This window comes from Orbicella franksi, chromosome 8 (assembly GCF_964199315.1).
Source record: "Orbicella franksi chromosome 8, jaOrbFran1.1, whole genome shotgun sequence".
In the NCBI taxonomy this organism is placed as follows: domain Eukaryota; kingdom Metazoa; phylum Cnidaria; class Anthozoa; order Scleractinia; family Merulinidae; genus Orbicella; species Orbicella franksi.
This window is the reverse complement of record NC_138152.1, coordinates 30,205,487-30,228,872: the sequence shown is the minus strand read 5'-3', so window position 1 is coordinate 30,228,872 and position 23,386 is coordinate 30,205,487. Positions and strand designations below refer to the sequence as shown.

Below are 23,386 nucleotides of genomic sequence, written 5' to 3'. Positions count from 1 at the left end.
AAATTCCTGTAATTGAAATTTGAAATTCATGTCAAGAATATTTTGTGCTTTTCCGGTCATGAAATCTGTTTACATTTCATGAAAATTTACTGAAGAATGTAAACATTTACTAGACTCCAATTTAAGTAGCTGAGAAGTGTTTCAAACAGGATTTTAGAAGGATATATGTTAAATTTAAGTAAGTTTTGTGATAAATCGCAACATAATGGAAACTCATTTCCAGCCAGATTTTGTCCTCCTTTTGCATCTGGATGTGCCTGGTTTTTGGTATTAAATTTTAATGTACAACTGTAGCAGGTTTAAATAAAACTATTAGTTATTTATACATTTTCCTATGTAAATACAGAGATTTCACTTAGGTTTAGGATTTGAAGAGCAGTTATCAAAGATCCATATAAAATGAATAATGAAGAGTTTTCAATAGTTAGCTATAGTTTCACCACCTGTGACTAAGAAAGCTTTTGGTTAGGTAAATATTAAAGTGCTGCATGTACATGAGTGATGGATAATTTTTTAGATTGGCTGCTGTCTTTTTACTATCTCTGGGTTTTGGGTAGGTTATCACAGTACGATATGAGTGATGGGTAGTTTTCAGATAGGCTATCTTTTTACTAGATAGGATAGTGTTTTATTGTTCAATGTAAGGAATAGTCTTCAGAAAGCCTAGGTTTTGGCTTACTACATTAGTGGTGGTTTTTGGATAGACAAGTTAGTGGATAGATAGGCCATCTAAGTATCTGTTGACTATCTACACAGGAAGCTAGTTTTTAGCTAGTCAATCTATTTCCTAACTATCTGATAGATAGATATTAGTTAGCTTTAAGCCATGTCAAAGATAGCTATCCTCTATCTACAAAACCTCTTGGATAGAAAAAAGAATAGAGATTTACATCCCTCAACCAGGAATGAGATAGTTGCAAGTAGCATGAAGTTAGTAATAAACTAGTAATAAGATATGATTGTTTTTGGGAGGGCTTCTTTAACTGAGGACAGCAAACTATTGCCAGCTACCAGGAAACATCTCCAAGATGAGTATGCCAAATTAAAAAAGAAAGAATAGAATTGCTTGTAGCATTAGCTACAATACTTGCATCCATATCTGTCAGGTCTTTATAAAAACAATTTTACCCACACTCTTCTCCTTTGAGCATGGTTAAACTGGTTGCGTAACTGAAGTGTGAATGAACTGGTAGCCCACTCAAAAAGTTAGATTGAAGATGTAAAAACGTGTTGGGCAAAGCTAAAGTCCATGGCCTCTGCTATATGACAACAGGTTTTTGGAGGACACTGTATACATGTATGTAGAGTACATTGACCCACTTAAATGTATCAACTGCAAATTTAAATGTTCATGTATATTGCAGTCTTTAATTGTCATCCCTGTAATGTACTGTAGTGTTCCTGAACGCTCTTTTTGTTTTATAACAGTGAGGTGCCTTGTTTCCATGTTAAACAGAAATTGTTAGAAATTTTTCTTTCACATAAGGTGGGCAAATTCTGACAGAGAAAGTGGAGTCTGCATTTATGCCTACAGTTGTGCAGTTTGAGTAATCTTACTGTTTTGATCAATTCTGAACTTTCCTATCCTCTTAGGTACTGTTTGATATTGTTTTTTTAAACTTACAGCTACTGTAATTTTGAAGTGCATAGATCATTGTAATACAATGTGTGATGTTTACAGTTACTTATATTAATAGACTGCTGTGAAGAAAATTGTTCTTCATCACTCTCTCAGTATAATCTGAGTGTATGGAATCTGTTAAGAATTATGCTATATCTGTATAAAATTTCTCATTGAATATTGTTATGAAGAAAAAATATTTTGATTAGACATTGTTCAGGCAGGCAGCAAGATCTAAACCCTGTCTTCAGTGTTATGATTTAATGTGGCTACATTGGATGTAACACTGGCTTTGCAGGGGATCAGAAATTCTGAATCTTCTCCTGTGTTCTTTGGGGGATCAGAAATTCTGAACCCTTTCTAGAGTTCTTTGGGGGATCAGAAATTCTGAACCCTTTCTAGTGTTCTTTGGGGGATCAGAAATTCTGAACCCTTTCTGGTGTTCTTTGGGGGATCAGAAATTCTGAACCTTTTCTAATGTTCTTTGGGAGATCAGAAATTCTGAACCCTTTCTAGTGTTCTTTAGGGGATCAGAAATTCTGAACCCTTTCTGGTGTTCTTTGGGGGATCAGAAATTCTGAACCTTTTCTAATGTTCTTTGGGAGATCAGAAATTCTGAACCCTTTCTAGTGTTGTTTGGGGGATCAGAAATTTTGAATCGTTTTCTATGGAGGTACCTCTCGAGACAAGAAATTCAAAAAAATCATTTGGTTTCTTATGCGTGACTTAAACATTACATTTCAGTTCAAATAAAGAATAGGAAATTGCTCGGAAGAATTTTTTCATTCCTTGCAAACAGGGAAACTTTTCCTCTGAGTTTTAACACCAGTTTAAGATTCTTAGTATATTGCAAATATCGTCTTTGGAATTAAATGGCAATCATAGATTTCCGCCTAAGCTCTACGTTTCACTTTAGGCCAATTTTGCACTCATTTCCAACGAAACTTCCAAGCCTGCAACGTAAAAATAACTTTTCTCCGAGACAGGTTTCTATTTTACACCGAAAAAGTAGCCATTTTTGAAGTGGTTCTCAGTATTTACTCTGAATTTTATCAAATTGGAACACCACATTTTAGTTTGGAAGGCGTTTGAAGCTTTGTTAAATAAACGAATTCCGAAAGCAAGTTTCATGTGTCTCCGGTTTTAATGAAAATTTTCGGCAAACAAACATGTTTCGCTTCTAAAACGACTAATTTTATCTGAGAAGTATATACTTAAATAACATAAATGGGGAATGTCCTCTTTTATTAACCTAACCCCGTCAATGCTTTCCGTACATCAATTTTTCATCCTAGCAAAGGACTATAATTTAATATTTGCAGAGTGAGCGCTTTGCACAAGAGCTTTAGCCCAATACAAAGAAACATTATAAAGTCTTGTTCACAAAACAAACTTTGGAACACAACTTGTCGGATAAGTGTGACATTTCTAAAGCGCTGTGGAAAACATAAGCTCCGGAGATTCGCGATAAACAGAGGATAATTTTCCCGTGCACTGGACTGCATTGCGCTTCGCAAAAACCTTTTTAAACCCTGCCCAATAATTTGAGTTACGAAAAGCGTAAAGTATAGGGTTTAAACAAGAACTTGACGTGACTAGAAACTCAAACAAACGTAATAGCACTGAAAGGGTTTTTTCGTCGACGACTAGCTTTGAGCGATCTTGTAGCGCGATATACAAGATAAAGACTCCGTACGGCAAGTAACACACGTAAAACGCGGCTGTAACGCTGATTAAAAGTTTAGCGAGTCGTTTTTTGGTTTGATGATCACTACTTCCAGATGGCGCTCTCGAACACACGGTGTTCTTGAAAAACAAGCCACGAATTATTTGGAAATAACAATAAGCCAAGATCAGAAATGGTAAAAAACCAAGCAAAATGACCGTACAGATCACATGTTCCTTCAGCGAATTCGCGATTTGCAAGCTAAACGGGCAAACGCATCGGCCATATCGTTCACTGTACTTGTTCTGTGAAAAGGCTGGTAAACTTATTAAGATAGCTACGATCCATGTAATGCCGATAACATATTTAACTCGCTCGAGCGTCAGTCGAAGTTCGCTTTGCATTGGTTTCATAAGCGCATGGTATCTCTCTGTGGCGAGAATCGTCAGCGTTACTACAGAACTAGCGATAGCCACACTTATGATCGCATTGCCCGTGAAGATCTTGCAGATGTAGTCGCCCAGACTTCCAGTAGGATGGATGGGATAAAACGCGAAAGTGTAAGTCCTCGGGCACCATAGCAAAGTAATCACATCGCTCACAGCTAGGTTGACGAGAAGGAAGTTTGTCGTTGTATGCATGGATCTTGTTCTGTACACCACAATTATAACCAAACAATTCCCTATCAAACCAATGAATACGACAAAACCGTAAAGAACAGCAAATACAATATCCACCGTTTCTATGGAATATTTCGTGAAGTCTGGAACAGAGGAACTTTCATTGATAGCCATTTTGCCAGCGTCTTCAGCTGTGATATTTTCAGTGCTGCTTACTTCACACGCCAGTTCGATAGTGAAAGCAACCTCACTCTTTTCACGGCTTCCTAAAATTGACAGCGTAAAATAGGTAACCGAAGGAGACATATATTGACTTCATTGTGGTTTCATGGCAGCTGTGTTTGAATGGCGACCAAACAAAGCCTTGCTGTCGTAAGGGTGGTACACAATACTCGTACAATTAAAGAATACTTGAAGTGTTTGGCACGTTATTTAACTTTCACCTCAATACCAATTCTCCCAACTGCTGTCCATACAACTCTCATAAAAAGGTTGTGAGAATTAGGTAATACATGAAGACGATATCTAATCGCTGATGATTCTGTTAATTCTCATTACGTGTCTGCTAGGTAATTTACTGATTTTGTAAGGAGAAACTAGATTTCAATTATTTTGTAAAGGAGAATTAGATTGTTGATCAATGTTGGAAATCAAACCAAAGTCAAGATAGCGGGTTTTCAATGTCTCCTCCCCCTATCTAACAACCAGTAACAAAAAATAATAATAAAAAAAGAATCACATTTTCACAACACTTGTTCAAGTCTATTCTGAAATCGCCAGAACAGATAGGTTTATGACGGGGATTGTCAATGTTCTACATCAAACTCGAGCTAATTTTAGGAGATTTCAGTGGAGAGATGTACCGCCAAACTCAAACAGTGCGTTCTTTACAAAAGTGAGCAATTAACCGCAAAAACCCGATGTCTTATCTCTCAGCCCGGGGTACAACACAAAAGCAGAAGTTACGAAATATTCAAGTTACCATCCAAACAGAACACTCCACCTGCTTTAGCCAAACAAAGCTGGATTCACCAAACTCTCTTCTTGAAGGCTAATATTAATTTCCAACGCAGCATAATACAAACAAGTTGTCGCACGATGAAAATTAAACAACAGAACTTGCATCTGTGCGATCGCACCAAGAGATTCTAATTGCCCTATTGTAAATATATATTATATTTCGAGGCGTGAAGGCAGAGTCACCCAGTAAGTTAATTGTCATATCTTTATAATGAAGTCTTTATCGATAAAGCGGATGTAAATACGCCTTGGCAGCAAAAAAAAAAAAAAAATAAGATCAGATAAAATTGGCCTCGCTAGTGTCTTTTTCTTTGAGAATATTGATATTAAAAAAAGATATAGAAAAGCGTGCGTGACTTTCAAAAGAAAACAATCGTGTTGATCGACTTTTTTTTTTACCCACGGAGGAAACGTAATCCATCGTAGGAAAAAAGATGGCGGCTGTACATTTTGCAACAATACCTTGCGAACCTAACACAGCCTATGAGGCACAAAGAAAGCCAAATTTCTACAATATTTTTCCCTGTGCTAAGGACATCGAGTAGCCTAGGTTTGAAGATTTTATAACGTTTCTCTACGTTTTTATGAACGTTGTTAAGGTTTTTGTGCGCTAAGAATTATGGGTGAATGTACCAGTCGCCATCTTTTTTCTTACGGAGGATTATAATAAGATATTCATTAAATTTTTCTGCGACACGAAGACGCGTGTCGCGCGCACAAAATACGCGTCGTTTGATCTTGTGCCCAGATTCCTCGCGCTGTATAATGAGACAAATCTTGTCATTCAGTTGTTAACAGTAGCCATAATCGATCATGGCTCCTGATTGTTTATCAAGAAAAAACCCTGTTGGTGATTTTAAAAATAGAATACTAATTAATAAATATAAATGGATGTTAGTGAAACTACTGCTTCCAGTGTTGCTATTGGTGATAGATATTCTGTAAGATATTCTGTAATCTGATCTGTTGCTTTTTTTAAAATTTTCGGTCGCTTCTGTCCACTTTCATCAGAGTTGCAATATTAAAGTTCGTGATTGCTAGCGTTATAACCCCGTTTCTGTCGTTTTCAGATCGATTTTTTAAATTAACGATAAGCAAGCGCTGTCTTAAGCGGAGTGCCAGCTTTTAGCGTAGTAAGAACATTAGGCCAGATATTTAAGAAGCCCAAGGACCGACCAAAGATCGAACAAGTCCAAGGGATCATTTAGAAAGTGGGTTGCCATGACAGTGCATTCACCTACGTCGGGGGAAAACAAGCACTCGTGGAGCTCGCGCGGGGCCGAGCATGATCCAGGCCGTGCGAATAATAGCGAATCAGCAATTAAGGTGGCTGGTACCAGTTTTCTCGCGCGGGGAGTAGATCACCATCGTGCGTCACGCGTGAGTAACACGCATGATAGAGTTGCGAGATTTAGAACCCGAAAGACCAAACAAATATGGCAGCGCGCGGCTTTTTTCCCGCAAGGTGCAAATTAGTGTTGGAGACGAAATTCGCTCATAAAGGAGGCTTTAACTGCTAGAACAACTTTAATCAATTCTTTGTATTTAAGAAAAACTGTTTCGGGAATTCAATGTTTCCCAAATTTCAAGGGCAACTCGATCGATCGTGACAGCCACCGGGGGTGTATAAAGGACTCGCAAAACAAAGCAAATCTAGCCAGAATTTGTGTAAAAATCCTACAGAGTAAGCCCAGGAGGTTGTCTTTAACGACAACTACAACTGTAAATGATGTTTTAGCAGCAAACAAAACAAAACGCCTGTTCGGAGCCCACTCGCTCGCGCGGGCACACGAAGCAGTCAGCGGTAGTCAAAATAGCTCATGAGCAACTGCTGATCTTATAAAGTCCGGATTTTTGAATGCGTGTCTACGCGCGTGGGAATAACGGAACTCGCGAAGGCTTTTACATGAAAACAAGCCCGTGACCCCTTCTTTTAATTGTTTTAATATAATATTATCATTGAGAGGAAACGTCAGAAAAAAAAATAAAAAAATTCTACGGAAGGAAATTTGTACTTTGTGCGAATTGTCGTTTTCCCAAGTTTACAAGAAATCGGCTCTGTAAAATTGTTTTAAAATTGTTGTGCATTTTCATTTTCAGATGCCAAAAGCTATTGATTAAAAAAAAACACTCGGGGTCACCGGGTTAATTTTTTAGTTATTAGTGACATAAGCGAAAAATCAGGTCTGGAAAATCCTTTTGGAATGTTGCCATGGTAACTGCTGACGACAAAATAACACCTGTTTCAGGTCAAGTATAAATTATATAATCCAAACCTACAAAAATATTACATTGGCCCTGGTCTGCCTTTTTGTTCTATTCTTACAAAGTTAAGAACCGTCCAAAACCTGAAAACTGGTACGAGGCACCTTAAACAGCATGTTGAGTCCACGGATCACATCATCCACCCGTGAGACGCCCAGATCCTCGAGTGCGATGTTACAAAACTACCACAACAAGCTTTTCTTGAAGTCATGGCACTCGACTTTAGACAGCGCCGCTGTCAACGAGAGGAAACCACTCGTAAGAGCTTACTTGCCAGGTGACTTGAAAAGAAATCAATAAAACGACAGCAAACGGGGTTATAGCGCGAGCGATAACAACTCTTTATACAGAAGCCGACAAAAATTCAGGAAAGAAAAACAACAGGTCGGATTACAAAAAATCTGAGAGAGATACAAATACAGTCAAGCCTCTATTAAGCGGCCCTCTGTTAAGTGGTCATCCTCTATTAAGAGGTCACTATTCAAATTCCCGAAAATCGCTTCACATATTCATTGTAAATTAAGCGGACGCGGTCACCATTTGGACTTCGGCTAATTTTATTGTAATTCTATTGTAATTTACCTCCGTAAACGGTCACCTTACTACATTAGGTGCTCAACCGGAACACAATTTTTTTTGGTCACGAAGAACTCTCGTTGGCGCTGGACAAAGTCAGTGACTTGCTTCACTAGATTAAGCTGCGCGAAATGCAACCCTAAATCACAGACGACCATCACTGATTTTTTCACTTCACTGGTTAAATGAGATGCCAAAACTGTCAATGATTCGCTTAGTTTAGGCGCACCACGCTTACCTTACGAACAACATTACTATAAAATCTGTTGGTTAGCAATAAGTGCGTGGCTTAAATATATTCCGCGCCACAGATGTTACGAACAATAAATGCAGTTTTAATTGTGCGCTTACTTTTCTTTTCTCGTTCAGTTTTTGCCCCATGATGCGCTTAATTTTTGTCACCTCTTTTAAACGGTCAACCTCTATTAAGCGATCACCTGGCTACTTCCTGAGGCTGAGCGCTTGAGGACGTTCGTGCGAAAATTTTTCAGTCGATAGATTTTGTTTTTTAAATTTTTACTGCAGTCAGATGAGTTACTTGTGTCAGAAATGCAAAAACATTTTGGCGTTACCGACTCCGTTTCAGCGTGTGGAAAACTACCCTGATTTAGAAAAATTGTCTAATGTAATTGAGTATGGTCTACAGGGATTTATGGTTAAAAATATCGAAGGTGAGCCAACGGAGGAAAACGATCTTAGTCATATTTGTAGAAGTGGGTCTGTTGGGTAAATAATTTGGAACGTTGCCAACGTTTTCACAAAAGTTAACCCTTCAAGAGGCATTTGAAACCGCCGCACAGATAGACAAAGGGCTAAACTAAGTAACGGAATTCATTTTGCAAAAAAGTTCAAACTTCTAATCGAGAGAGTTTCTTTATTTTTTCGCTAAACATAGAAAACCGGTAGAAATATTGATCCATTAAAAGAAATATAGGGGTCGCCGAAAGTTCAAGATCGTTAAATCCAGGCAAAACTGATGAAATGGCCACCTTCCCTATCATTGTTCATTTTATTACTTAGCCCGTGCATCGCTGCATGACGTTGCGTGTGAATTTGCGTGCACAGTAGGGATGCGCAGAAACATTTGCGCGAACGCTTATTGACCGTAGCTGCTCGAAATTCGCCCAGTAGGACGTCTCGAGTAGTACTGCCGTACCCGGAAATGCTCGAAGACTAGATCTCTCCATTCAATAACAGTTCAAAATTCAGCTGAAATATAAAAATCAAAGGCCTTCTGGTACTGAAAATACTAAAACTGCAGTCAGGGATGGACATCAGAATTAAAATTTATGCTTGACACTGACTCTTGTTAACATTAAAAACAACGTTAATAAAACTTCAAAGACGTTTCGAGCAAACAACCTCGGCCTTCATCGGTTTTTTAAAAAGCCAACTGAGTGACGGCTTTCTAACGGCCTTCTGGTAGAGTTCTATGCTTTATCATAATGCTGAACACGCGTTACAGCGAGCAAATGATTTCCCTAGTAAGTCGATCCCTTGTCACTTTGTTATCGGGGTCTTAATCAAGTTAAAAATTGCATATGTATGTAAGCTCAACCACTCCTTAAACTATACAGTGCTTTCTTTTCTTCCACTGTGCGTAGGAAATGTATGTTCTATTTCGGGCTTTTAAAATCAGTAATATCTTCCAAAATGTATCTCTACCACTTCACAGGAGACTGTTGTCTGCAACTGCGACTACTATTTTTATATTTTCTCAGAAAACTGTCCATAAATGGGCATTCTTAGTTCAAAGACTGTTCTGTCACAGCGTGTCTGTTATTCTTTCCCCCGCAATAATACAAAGTGCATTCAGGATCAATTTTGGAACGTTTCATTATCTTTTAAGGGTGTCAATCTCAGAGTGATTTTACTTAACCCCTGAAATAGTTGCTACACAATTGGACACTATTAGATGCTAATTTACTTATTTTCGTTTACTAAATTAATTGGTTTTGGCTCTTTTTTGACTAATTGTTGGATGTTGTTTCACGGGTTAAATAAAATCACTCTAGCAGGAATTATATCAGTGAATTGTATTAAAATGCGTTAGTATAAAAACAACAGGAAAATAAGCTGATTAAAGAGGCGAGCCCTCATGGCACGCACCCTTATTTTTACCAAATTTAAAGAGCTTCTACAAAGAAATAAAAACAGCCTAATTAAGAGCATGAATTGAATTATTAATGAGATGACAAACTATAAAACTGCCGAGAAACAAGGATATAGAAAACTGTTGTGTTATACTCCCCTCGAACAATTCCCCCTGACCTCTCCATCCGCAAAAAAGCACGTGATCATTTTAGTAGTCCACGAGAGTACATAGTGCATTACTAAAGTGCAATAAGCTAAGATAACAACAACTAAACACAGTCGAATCTCATTGCATACCAACCCGTAAGTAGACGTTTCGTGATTTTCTCAGATACATACAAACACTGAGTCTTTAACCTTGTGTAAGCTGACAGCTCTCGTCACAGCTCAATTGTTTGCCGGGTGGCCCCACTAAAGGCACCTCTTACGGAAAGTTGGAATGCATGTATACCAAGTTAAATCCACGCAGTTTCTAGCAGAGTTGAAACTATATTTTACACAGAGAGCTTTCAAGAACTACAAGAACAAAATGCGTTGAGGAAGGCAATGGCAAATTCCGCCATCAGCTGCGAGCCTGATTAAAAGAAACGACATTATTCAAAACGAAGTAAAACACACATCAAATGAACAAACTGGCAAATGATCAAATTAGCCAAGAAATACATCAATCAATTGAAATCCATCTCCTAATGTAATGACCTATGTCTTGAAACAATACTTAAGAGCAACCCAAGAACTTAAGAAGGTGTAAGAGCAGGAAGACTTAACACCGTAAAATAAATGACCACTCTGACGAAAATAACTTGCGAAACTTTTCAGATGATTCTATCATCTATAGAAGAAAATCATCGAAGAGAACGCTTTCCTAACTTTCAAATCTCCAGTTACTTTACGAGTTTTCCTCTTTGAAACGATAAGCTAAAATACGACATAATCTCCTTTATAACTGGATTGAAATTTACTGGCATGAAATCAATTCAAAATTGAAATAAACTGAAAATTTACTGTAAAGCAGTATAAATTCGAAAAGGGAAAACAAAACGTTAATCGATCAGAATTGAAATGTGTAAAGTTCTAACTGACAATTTGATTGACTTAATTTTGGTTTCTTGTGGAGAATACGGGGACACCGCGAGGAGCTGGGGAGAGGGGAAATGGGGTGGGGTCGGTAGTTTTCATTCACAGAGCAACTCCGATAATGGTCAGTTCACTGTTATTTCTAACGATTCTTGTATTTTATTTTGATGGAAATAAGATGCAATTGTCGGATAGGAGAAGTCACGTCAATTTCTTAGGAATCCGCCATACTTTTTTACACTGGTCATTTTCCTCTGCCTGACATCCTCCACCTCGTCACTTATATGCGTCACCCCCAAGATAACTCATTTTTGTGAACGTGCTGTTTACAATTTGTTGATATCCTATAATTCGACATGTCCTAACAGGTACATTCCAGTCACGCATTGCCCTTGTGATTATTATAATATGCGCCAGAGTGACGTTCCCTTTCAGTCGGAGCAAGATGTCGTCTGAGCACCAATACGCGATGCACTTCTTTCTTATTTTTTTGTTGATTTGCCTGGACGCTCCAGCCACTGAAGGTAGGGGTCCGCTCTTTACGTTCTGTGACTGTAAACCTTAATTCAACTTCTCACGGCAAGCTCAGGCGTTTTTACGTTTTGTTGATCAGACAAGAAGCGAACTGAGAGACGGGGGAGGGGCGCACAGATCAAGGAAATTGAATATTAAATCTCTTCCTAAAGCAACCAACATGTCCATTCCTAGGATATCGGCCGTGCATTGAGTTAAAACTTTGTAAGTGCGATAATTTTGAAGAAAAAAGTCTTGTTTATTCCTTTATAGCACTCGGATTCAAGGCCGGAAAAGAAAACGTAACAACAAGCTCACCAGGGCTGTTCGGTTGTAAGAAGATTTACTTCCAAACGCCATTTTACGGCGGACAGCAAGTAACGGTTCTCGCCTCAGTTGGCCATACCGTGAAGAGCCAAACCCCTCGGAACGGCGCTGCAGTCTGGGTGGAAGATGTTAAAGCGAGTGAATTTACTGTCTGTGTTCTAGAATTTGCTAACGGTTCAAATAAGTCCATTGAGGTAAACTATCTTGCGTTTGAAACGAAACCACATGGATCTCAAATTGGCACCACATCCTTAAACTCTTGGACAACTGGAACGGAATGCAAGAGGATCGATTTCCAGCAGGTTAGAATTTGTTTTGTTAAGTGATACTGATAGAGGGCAAAGAGATAGGTAAAGCGTTTATGAAAAAGGGAACCGTGATTGTGGATGTGGACTAGAAAGAAGCAAATCAGTTACACAAAACACATTAAGACGGCCAGTTAGCCCCCAAAAATGATTGCAGTATACAAAGTAATCTTATGTGTATAACAAAAGATGAAGAAATGGTGTGTAAAAATTGAAGATCGAAGAATTAGGCCTGGCCACGCACTCAGAATTTCCTAAAAATTGCAAAAAGATAAATAATTAAATAAAAGCCAAAAGTTGCCAATCAATAGGAAAAAGCTTCCTTACAGTTAACCAGTTTTTTTGTTTGAAAAGTTGTTAAAAAAAGTTGTCAATATTTTAGAAGGGAAATAGCACTGAAAAGAGTTGTCGTTAAAGATTGTTTACAGCATCAAAAGCGCCGGTTTAAAACTGCTTAAGAATCGCAGAGCTCGGAGAAATCTCGCACTCTGATTGGTTACCCAGGCGAGGTGCTTAGCGTGGAATTGCGACTCTTGAAAGCGAGGCCTTGCGTGATATTGCACCGAAAAAACAAAAAAACGTCAACAGTGACCTTTTAATCATGTTTCACAAAGCCAAAAATAAGCACAAGGCTTTTTCAAAATGGAAATGAAGTTTTGCTCTGCTTTGAACTAAAGTACAACTTTTCAGAGAGATAGAAAACGCTGATTACGCTAGCGACTTCCAGAAAACGACAAAATCATAACTTGGACAAGAAAATGGCCGAAGCGACCCAGGAGAAAGCCGCAAGGCAGAGTTCAGCAGCCGAAGAAGCTCCAGTGTCAATTAATTGTGACATACACAGAAGACGAAATGGCAGTTCTCAAAGAGAGCATTACCACACCAAATACAAAGAAAACACAGCTACAGTACAGCATTCATTTTGAGTATGTAGTCCATCTCTTAAGAGTCTCAATTATCTTGCCAATTTTTTCCTCACTCCAGTAAAGAAACCAACATCAAATATCTTGTATAAAATGGTTCAAATCGACCGAAATACACTTGCAAATCGCCTCAACCGCGTCCTTGGATGGCAAATTTACAAACTCAAGCGGCGGTACAACAGTCGTATTCAAAGCCTACACGACGACTTTCATCCGCTCAAAATCTCGGAGCTGACAGGTCACGCTGACCCAGATTCAACTGCAAGTTACAGCCTCTGGAAAAACGACGAAGGATGTCAAACAAGCTGGCTGGGTTTGCATTTAGTGCTTCTGTTTAACACTTGAGGTGCCTTCGGCTCCACGCAAAATTAACAGCGGGCCTACTTCGCCACCAGCAGTCATCACTTGTGATTTACGGCGACAGCTCTCGGTTGACTGTTTACTGATCGGGCATCGTTTGACAACTTACCAGTAAATATTTCCATCAACTTGCAATATGGTATATCGTCAGTTTTCGGTAAGCTTTTTTGCTGAGGAAAATAGAATTGGACTTTTTCAGTATTCTTAACTCGCGCGTTGTTCAGACACGAACATCGAGTTGCCCCAAGTGGAACAATTGCCTTGTAATTAAAACGTTGCCAAGCAACTTGAGGCTAAGCCTGTATAGAAAACTGTTTCAATGCAATCGAGAAATATGAGTTAACTGTCACTATGTTGAAATTTTGAAGAATATTAGAAGCGTTTATCAACTGAGACTAACTAAAAAGATCATTTTTCTTCATCAACGCGAATATTCCTGATGCAAAAGATTAAAAACAATTAATAATAAGCTGATTAATGGCTATTGGATTGAGGTGTATTTTTTCTGTTATTAAAATATCTTTGGCGGGCTCTTGTTGAGAAAATATTTACACTTTTAGTTACCTGAAACGTGTTGCTTGACTAAGTTTTGAATATTAATTATTAATTTGTTATTTGAGTCATTTTGTATTTTTACCATCCCAAATGTTCAATCAGTTTTTGAAAGATCTGTTGGAATCTCATGGTGTCCCTAAAGTGGAAGAACATTTGACACTCAAGCAAGCATTCACGCATTCTCTCATTATCGTTCATTTACTTTTCCCTGATCTGTTCATTCGGTCATTTACCCACTCACTCGCTTAATTTACTAATCTTAACTTCTCTCATTATTTCATTTCAGCGGTTTTCGACTCCTCCAACCATATTTGTAACTGCTAGTCACCAAGTTCCCAAGAGACCTCAAGATGCCATGGCCGTGTGGGTGGAGGAGTTGCGCGTGGACAATTTCAAAATTTGTCTCAGAGAAGCAAAGATTTTCGATGGACCTCATAAAGGCATAAAGATAGTGAGTAAATCTCAGTTTCGTTTTCTGTCAGTCGTCACTCTAATCAACTACGCTCTCCCAAAGAATTGCATTTCATCAAAGTTGAATGAAAATCATGATGACCCCTGACTAAAGAGCAGTATTCTGAAATATTTACATGCGTTACGATGTTCCAAATATATCAGAGGTCAACTTACCATGTGACGTGCCTGATCATCGTTCATTTCAAGCTGTTCCAGATGAGTCTTTTTTGTGTACCAGTATAAAACATCAATCGTTGGCTTTCAAAAGAAAACAATACAAAGAAAATATGTTTTTGTTAACTCTTTAATAAACCTCAAGCTACTTGTAGAAACCATGTGTTAGAAACCGTTGACTGGAAGCAGCTGAATGCATACACAAGGAGAGTTGCTTCGTTTACAGATTTTTTTTCCTGAAAAAAGGCTAATTATCAACATCTTACTGGGTTTGCGTATCTTGCCGATAATTTCATGTACTCTTGTACGTTGGTTAAAACAGTCCCTAATTGTGCATGTTTTTATTTCTTTAATAATTGACAGGTCTCAACTACAATATCTTTTATTTCTTCTGCAGAATTGGATGGCGTTCACAAATCTGAGTGTTGACAATTTTACCATAACCGACAGTCTCGTGTTTACCAATACAAACTCACCATCTGATCAGGATAACTACGCTTTCTGTCAAGTAAGAATAATTATTGCCGGCCCGCGGCATTATTGTTTCTTATCTAAATCCTCTTTATAATAGGGCATCAAAAGGGCAACTGAACAACAGCAATGCTTTCATAACAATGGAGGAAGTTAAAATTGACTGTTAAACGGGGAACTATTTGACCTGTGGGCCCACAAAATCTGTCATAAATAGTTTCTGAGACCCAATTTCATCTTCGGTGACCAATTGATCAAACATACTTTTCCTCTTGTTCAAATCAAAGCTGCTCGGATTTGGAATCTAAACATTGGAATCAGCGCATTATAAATACCAATACGGATTATTTATCAACCCGGCTTACCTCTAAAAGAGACTCGTGGAAATGCAATCGATATAAAGATATTTTTTTCTTTCACATTGCAGACAGTGAACTTCACAAAACCATTTTATGCTCGTCCCGTTGTGTTAGTGACGCCCAAACGCACTGAAAACAACAACAATGCAAATCTCTCTAGGTCACGTTGTAACGCTGTCACCGCTTGGGTTGAGGTAAGGAATACCTGTTGTGACCTTTGTGTGAGTCTAGCAAACTCTCATCAGGTAATGGCACAAACATCCCAAGTTCCTCGAGACCCGTAAATATTAAATGACATTGCGCAACAACGTAATTATAACAGTTTGTATGGGAATGTAACAATCGCATATAACAGCTCGAGACATGGAAACAAAATTCAATAAAAAAATAATTACTCTAACTCTTCCGTTTGTTACTTGTGTTTCTATGCTGTTTTGGGGCCGTTTTAGTTTCACCGTAACTTTCGTTTACACGAGTTCTTTAAAACTATTCGGGCTGTATAGCAACTTGAATTAGGCCGGGTTTAATTCATCTTTGGTTTTATTCAGCATACATCTACAACTGATGCACAAGTGTGTGTGAAGAATTACAACAGCGACGCCAACAATAAAGATGTTATCACTGTCGACTACATGGTCATTGGAGGTAAGCAAAAAGATTTCATTTGGATATTCACAACTCACTTGGTATATTCAACATTCTCATTCCGGTACCCCCTTTTCCCCTCTGGGATGTTGTTCAGTGCAATGATCTTTAAAAAAGCTTGCGAGCCCACACTGAGAAGGCAGAAGTGGGAATAACTATCAAGCAAGTGTGTACTAGAATATCAAATCGTTTACTGACAATTGTTTGTGTCTTGCCAGACTTGGATCCTTGCATCGACGTGACATGTCATTATCACTGCCTGTGTAAAGCGTTTGGACCAAATGATGCTCGCTGCGTTGCTGTTGACAGTTGTCCATCGTACCAGGAACCAGTCTGCTCATCAAATGGCACAACATACGACAATGAGTGTTTGTTTCGACAGGAAATGTGCATTCAGCGATTGAATTTCTCTGTGCAACACCCTGGTAGTTGTGAAGGTTAGAAATTGTTTTAGGCAGAATTTTCTGAAGATGTCGAAGAAGATGGTGATGCTTACGATGAGAAAACGTGATAAGTTTAAATCGCTTGTGCTGATTAGTGTTTTGCACTGTTATTTTTTAAAGGATTTCCTTTCCAGCGAGGTCGCCGTCACATGCCACACATTCCTTCACTGGGATATTCTCATTGTGAAGTAATTGGCCTCAAGCAATATGTGTTTTATCCTGACAAACCACTTGAAGTCCAGATCACTGTCAATCATATTGACACCAGTGACAAGTCATATGTACATGATGCCGCTGTGTCGTGGGTCGAAAATGTCAGTTATGATCGATTCACTGCGTGTGTGATGGCGGCAGGCTACAATGAGCGGAAATCAAAGGCTAACGTAACAGTTGATTGGATGGCGTACCAAGGGGCTCCAGTGGGTGGTGTTGCCGGGGAAGTGCGAATATCACAATGGTGGACTGGAACGACTTGTAAATCTGTCAATTTTCCATCGGTAGGTACTTTTTGTTTCATTTTACAACTCAAGTTCTCGAAGAGTAGTGTTGAATAACATATAGTTGTCGGATTCAGCTCAAAATAATATGATTTTATTTGGACTAATGGACCTAAAATGTCGCTTTGCACTAGGCCATTAGAGCATCAATCCGCACTAGATTTCCAAACTCTCGTTACTGTTAAACAGCACTAGGGCAACAGCAACAACAACAACATCAGTAAGATGAACGTCAACGGTAACAACCTGTGTTTGTTTGTTTTTTTTGTTTTCTATGCAGGGAAAGTTTTCAGTGATACCCTCAGTGTTTGTAACCGCTGCGCACTATCGTGCAGGACTCAAGCGTGACGCTGCGAGTGTGTGGATTGAAGACGTCACGCAATCCTCGTTTAAAGTTTGTTTGAGAGAGCTTCAGAACTACGCAGGATCTCACGACGATGTTTATACTGTAAGTGTGTACACCTTCGTTTACACACCAGCCAGGAGGAACTGAGAGATCTTTATCACTTACTATAGTTGATTAAAAGTTAGTTTATCTCCAGAACCTTGTCTTATGGACTGCGAACTTAGTTTCTAATGTAAGTTACCATGCATGCTTACATATTTAGAGAAAACAGAATCTGGATTCAGACGTTTACTGAATGGTTATCTCGATTAATTTTGTGAAAAAATACTATTTTTATCTTAATTTCCTTGTTAATGTTTATTTATTTTTCTTTCTTTAAGAAATGGTTGGCGTTTTCTTCTCTGCACAAGCCTCTTTTTACAGAACACAGTTCTGTCTATTTTGCTAACGCCCAACATCCACCTGCAGATTACAACAATGCCTTTTGTAAGGTTGGTATCTCTTTCTTCTTATTGTAGAGGTGGCCTAGAACTACTTTTTCAAAAGTTTCAAGAGTTAGTGTACAGATCCTACAGAAAAAAAATGTAAATTTAAACTATACTGTAGGTTATTCTTTCGTTTGCTAGCAGAATCAAAGTTAGATAACAGCGAGCTTAATGAGAGTTTTTCTTTAGGATATCCGCTTCACTGAAAAGTACAACGGCACCCCGAATGTATTTGTTTCCGCGAACCATTCATCTAGCGGTGGCAATAAACAACCAGTACACAATGGAATAACTGCTTGGGTGGAGGTAATTCTGTTTCCTCACTTCTTTAGGCATATTCATAGCATTTTCGTTTTTGACACGCCGGTCGAACCAAATCTCGTCTATTTGACAAAAGTTGTTCGTTTCTTCCAATTTTCTTAAACAACAATGCAAAATTAATATGGTACCTTTTTACATCCATTATCATATTGTTTTAATTTGCATTGTCTTAAATCGCGAGAAAATCTTAAAATCCAAAATGGCGTCTCCAAGATGGCGGAAGTTATAATCGATAAAAACATTTCCTGTTGTACAGAATGTTGAGGGATATCTACTAGGGGCAAATAAGATGATATTGATATGTCTTACTAGAATGAAAACCCACGAAATTAAACAGTATTCAGAATATCACCGTTAATGTTGTGGAAATTATTTCAGTTTTCGACTTCAGTTTAGGAGACCACTGATTATTTTGGTTCTTTTCTTGCAGTACATCAATAAGACCGGTGTCCGAGTTTGTTTAAAAGAGTTGTACGGGACAAAGTATGATCCACTGTCTATCTCATACACTGTCCTGTCAGGTACGGACAAAAATAATTGAACGTTAATTTTATTATTCTCAAGATCAGTAGTTTAGCTCAGTTAGTATTCATGTTTTAGTAACCTCTGTGTCTTATATTGTTAAAAATAAGATTTGAGCAGGGTCTTTTATTTTTATGGTCAGAAGTTAATTTCATAACAAACGACGTCCAATATTTTAGTCATGCAGGAGTACAATGCCAAAACATGTGAAGGCTTGACAAGCAACTATTTCCTTTAAAAACACTCAAGACATTCTTAATGCTTTTTTTCACTTCTTAAGGATTTATTTTTGTTTACATCTACAGACATTTGTCAGCCAGGATGGACTTACTTTGGCGGTTATTGCTACTTTTCAAGCCCCGCATGCGCCACATGGTTGACTGCTGAGTCCAACTGTTCTGAGATGAACTCTGATCTGGTGACAGTGCACAACCAGGAGGAAAACGTATTTATTCAACACCGTCATTCTGGCGCTAGATCATGGATAGGGCTGAATGACCGCAGTGTTGAAGGCTCTTTTGTGTGGACAAACAAAGAAATTAGCGGTTTTAGGTTCTGGGCTCCAAAGCAACCAAACAACTGGAACAACGAAGACTGTGTGCACACTCTTGGCGTGAGGCATGGATACACTTGGAATGACGTGCCATGTGATAACTGCTTCAACTTTACTTGTTTTACAGGTGTTAAATCTCTTGTTTAATGTGGTTAATTTACATTCTGTAAATCTACTAAAAAAAAAAAAGATTTGACTCCCCAGAATGTAGCCAGGAATAATCTTGCGCGCTCAAAAAGGTTCCTTGGTTAATTTTCAAAATAGTTTGTTACAAACCAATACTGTAAACGTTATTCGTTCATTTGATGACTATTTCATGTTTTTTCCAAATTTTATTTTTTCAGATCTGGAGGAATGCTACACCAACACTCATAATTGTGACGGAAATGCAGATTGTGCGAATACCGTGGGCTCATATTCCTGTAAGTGTAGAGCTGGATATACCGGAGGCGGAAAAACTTGCAATGGTAAGAAATCTACCAACCATCAAACAAACAACACCTAAGCAGCAATACATTTGATATTGATGCTGAATGTACTGAGCAATCTCACTTCATTTTCAACAACTATGAATTTTTTCCTCCTTTGATGGGCTTAAAAAAACTGTAATCAGCAGCTCTTGTGCAATGAGAATAACAATAGAGAAAAGTTCAACCTTTTTTTAACAATTTCGAAGCCGGCGCTAATGGCTTAGAACCGGGGTAATATAAATCATCCCAAAGCAGCTGAGAATTAGTTAGAGATTGTGGAAAGTAAAATAAATTTACTTTTCATTGAAAGGTACTGACTACTTACCGTAAAATTTTGACGGACTGTTCTCAAGCTGTATGCTTCTTAGATGAAATGGTTAGACTAACGACAGCTCAACGTTTATTTATTTACTCCTTTAATCCTGTTTCAGACGTAGACGAGTGCTCTTCAAACTCTCATAGCTGTAATATGAATGCTGCTTGTAACAATACTCGTGGATCTTACACTTGTGCGTGCAAAGCTGGATACTCAGGCGATGGCAAAAATTGCACTGGTAAGTTATTTTTACAGTTAACAAGAACTACAAAAGGTATTGGTTGAAAAGGCTATTCGCCTTACAAATTTATAGCATGTAAAATATACTTATGTTTTTTTTTGGTCTGGTTTTTGGATGCAAAACATGAAAAGGGGGATATTTACATGTGTTTTGGTTCTATTCACGGGCAACATCTAAGGTGTGAACAATTAGCAATCAGTTTTGTCTATTTGTACATTTAATTGCTGGTCAATATGCTGTTTAAAATTTAGAGATCTCGCATCTTAAGAAACGACGCCCTTTTAGGAATTTTCATAAAGATAACTAACTGAGAACCAACACGGCTCATGGAAGTCACGGTTCCCAAACAATAAAACTTCTCACCTTCCTTTGGAAAACGGGTTCTTTTGATATGCAAACATATTCCTCTGACCAGGAATAGCAATATGGCTGCCATGACAACGTTCTACAACCAGAACTATTTCCCTTGAGAGGTTTTATTAATAAACATCGTGAACCTCCAATTACGACACGTACTATCAAATTTACGATAAAGTACTATTTATATCAATACCACGAAAACTCCTTACTTCAGAACATAAAGCACTTTTTGTTGAACAAGGAAACAACAATTTATGTTTTACCCTGTTCCTTATTACCCACAGATATCGATGAGTGTGTCAGCGGTGTACACGACTGCCACCGTTCAGCTTCATGTACAAACACTGTAGGATCATACACATGTACATGTAACCATCCTTTATCAGGAGACGGCAAAACTTGTAGCTACACCGCGGCAGGTGAGTATTTCATGTTAATTGTGCTTCAATTCTGGTAGTAGTGGTTAGAGTTAAGCTAAAATTGTCCCCCAACTATGATGTCAAAAAACGAACAAAAAACCCTGAGATTTCATCTTACTGGTTACAACCTGCTCTTTTCGTGAGATGGTTTAAAGAAAAACAATTCGCCAAAACTAATTCATGGATGGTGCATCTCAGCTGTTAATATTACAAAACTCGGACCGCTCAGGGAGCCAATCAGATTTCTCCTTTCCCATCTCGGGTAAGTTTGCCATATTGCAAGGACTGTTGCAGCTGCAATAAAAAGGGGACACGACTCAGTAATGTTGTTTGCTACCTCCTGGCTACTACGAACACGCTTTGACATTAACATTAACCCCATTCAGATAGAGGGGGGTGGTGGTTTGGGGTGGAGCAAAAAGAGCCTATGTGAAATTGAGCCATAACATACATACATACATACATACATACATACATACATACATTTTATTTGTTATCAAGTTAAAATTACAATTGTAACATGCCCATAACAAAACATCTTCCAAAATTTTAATATTTATAAAAGCTGTCAAATTTCGTGAGTTTGTCTGCCGGTAATTTTTCCATTGAGAATTCTGACGTCGGCGCTGAGCATTGGTTATAATGTTACGTTTTCCTGACAAATACTATCTGAATATTTTCCTGTTTGGGATTTAAAATCATCTATTAAGAGTGTTGATCACTGTGACCCAAAATGTAAGACGTGATATTCCAGATAAAAATATTTTAAGTTGCACGGTGGCATATAACGACCACCTTTGGTCAGCGTCACATTTGCGGTGAAAGTAAAAATGGTCACCTTATAACTGGTGAAGATGAGAGTGTTATTAATTCTTAACAAAACCAACTTTTAACATGACACATTAAAAAATACACTAGGTATAAAATGGATCCAAAAAACGTTCTTATATGTTAATTTTGCAGCGGGTCTTAAATATTCCAGCATTGTGGGAAACAGCCAGAATTTTTTGACATGGCTGGATAAATGGTTAAAGCCTGTAACTCGCCAATCTTCTTACTGGAATCGCTGTTACCAGGCAACTGTGAATGGCTGGTCTTCCTACACCTTCCATTCAAAGTGTGACGGCAAAGGTCCAACTGTCACAATCATTCGTGTTGGGAAATATATTTTTGGAGGATACACAAGTCTGTCATGGAGTAAGTGCTATGATGAATTTCATTTTATCACAGGTAACCCAAGCTCAAGCTGTGGGTCAGCGATGATTATATTGCGCAATAGCGGTCACAGAGAATTTTAAAACGAAGTTTCTAAATGGAATATTTTACAATATGGTTTAGGAAATTTAAGAGCTAGAAAATTCTGTAACAAAATGGCTTACCTTACTTCCACGATGTATAATTTGCTCGGTGTATATGTCTCATAACTCGTTCGATTTTGGGAGATAACTTCGGGATGGAAGACCTTTATAGGAAGCGGCAACTTACTATAATCGCTTCGAATCATTAAAGGATGTGAACAGAAAAAAGGGTCACACAGAGAAAGGAAAGTAAGTCAATGATACTAAGAATTTTCTGGTTAACACATCGCGATAAACAGGCGTATAGAAACTTGCATTTTCAGAACTGGGTACCATAAGGTGTATAACTGATTTCAGACGACAAAGTAATGGATTTGAGTGGTTTTGATCTGAAGAATGATGTTTCATGCATACAAAGCTGAGAAAACTATTTTTACGTAAGTTATAAAATGTCGCATGGAAATCACATGTAGTCAGAAATCGGGGCAGTGGTTTCCAGTCTCTCAACGGCCTTGCTCATTCGAGAATTGAAATTATGAAAAACTTAGGACACATTTTACATACAGGAACAAAAGAACTTAAAATTAACACTACAAGAAATTATGCCTAAAATAATGGCAAAATTTTCTGAACCAATCAAATTAAATTATAATACGTTATTAAGTGTCAGTAAACATAATTAATGTTGGACTTCTTTTTCCATTGTGTATTTCAAATTAGGTTACAGTTGTTCATGGCACTACGATTCAGCAGCCTTCCTCTTCTCATTGGTTAACAAGCCTGGTTGGCAGCCACTAAAGCTAGATCAAACAGGACAGTATAGTTATTATAGAAGCTATTCCATCTACAGCTGTTCTGATCGTGGTCCACACTTTGGAAATGGAGATGATATTTACATTGCAAACAACGCTGCATCCAACACCAACTCGTACTCAAGCCTTGGACACACCTACAGCCCGCCACCTGGACACAACTATGGATACTCCTTCTCACAATCATTCCTGGCGGGTAGTTGGAACTTCCGACCTGACGAAGTCGAAGTCTTTTATGAAACTACCTGAAGAAATCGCGGAGCTTGCAGTCTTAGTTTT

General features: G+C 38.2%; 2 protein-coding genes across 2 annotated transcripts; one reads left to right on the top strand and one right to left on the bottom strand.

Annotated features, from left to right (window-relative positions):
• Nucleotides 1-3,034: 3,034 nt before the first annotated feature.
• Nucleotides 3,035-5,103, bottom strand: LOC145494400 (QRFP-like peptide receptor). The gene has a single exon (XM_081473859.1). It carries the CDS (start codon nt 4,211-4,213, stop codon nt 3,050-3,052), a length of 1,164 nt encoding a protein of 387 aa, XP_081329985.1. The 5' UTR covers nt 4,214-5,103; the 3' UTR covers nt 3,035-3,049.
• Nucleotides 5,104-10,746: 5,643 nt separating this feature from the next.
• LOC145494380 (uncharacterized) lies at nt 10,747-23,386 on the top strand. Its single transcript, XM_081473831.1, has 18 exons — nt 10,747-11,463; nt 11,726-12,081; nt 14,209-14,373; nt 14,947-15,057; nt 15,448-15,573; nt 15,928-16,024; nt 16,243-16,461; nt 16,588-16,964; nt 17,245-17,412; nt 17,691-17,801; nt 17,985-18,101; nt 18,547-18,637; nt 18,944-19,318; nt 19,536-19,658; nt 20,093-20,215; nt 20,863-20,997; nt 21,961-22,194; nt 23,016-23,386. The coding sequence occupies exons 1-18, from the start codon at nt 11,385-11,387 to the stop codon at nt 23,354-23,356; spliced, it is 3,348 nt and encodes a 1,115-aa protein (XP_081329957.1). The 5' UTR covers nt 10,747-11,384; the 3' UTR covers nt 23,357-23,386.

Bases quoted from the DNA above. Each gene is read 5' to 3' on its own strand.
- LOC145494380 (XM_081473831.1), top strand. From the start codon at position 11,385: ATGTCGTCTGAGCACCAATACGCGATGCACTTCTTTCTTATTTTTTTG. The intron at 16,025-16,242 runs GTAAGCAAAAAG...GTGTCTTGCCAG, and splicing joins CGACTACATGGTCATTGGAG to ACTTGGATCCTTGCATCGAC. The intron at 16,462-16,587 runs GTTAGAAATTGT...TATTTTTTAAAG, and splicing joins ACACCCTGGTAGTTGTGAAG to GATTTCCTTTCCAGCGAGGT.
- LOC145494400 (XM_081473859.1), bottom strand. From the start codon at position 4,213: ATGTCTCCTTCGGTTACCTATTTTACGCTGTCAATTTTAGGAAGCCGT.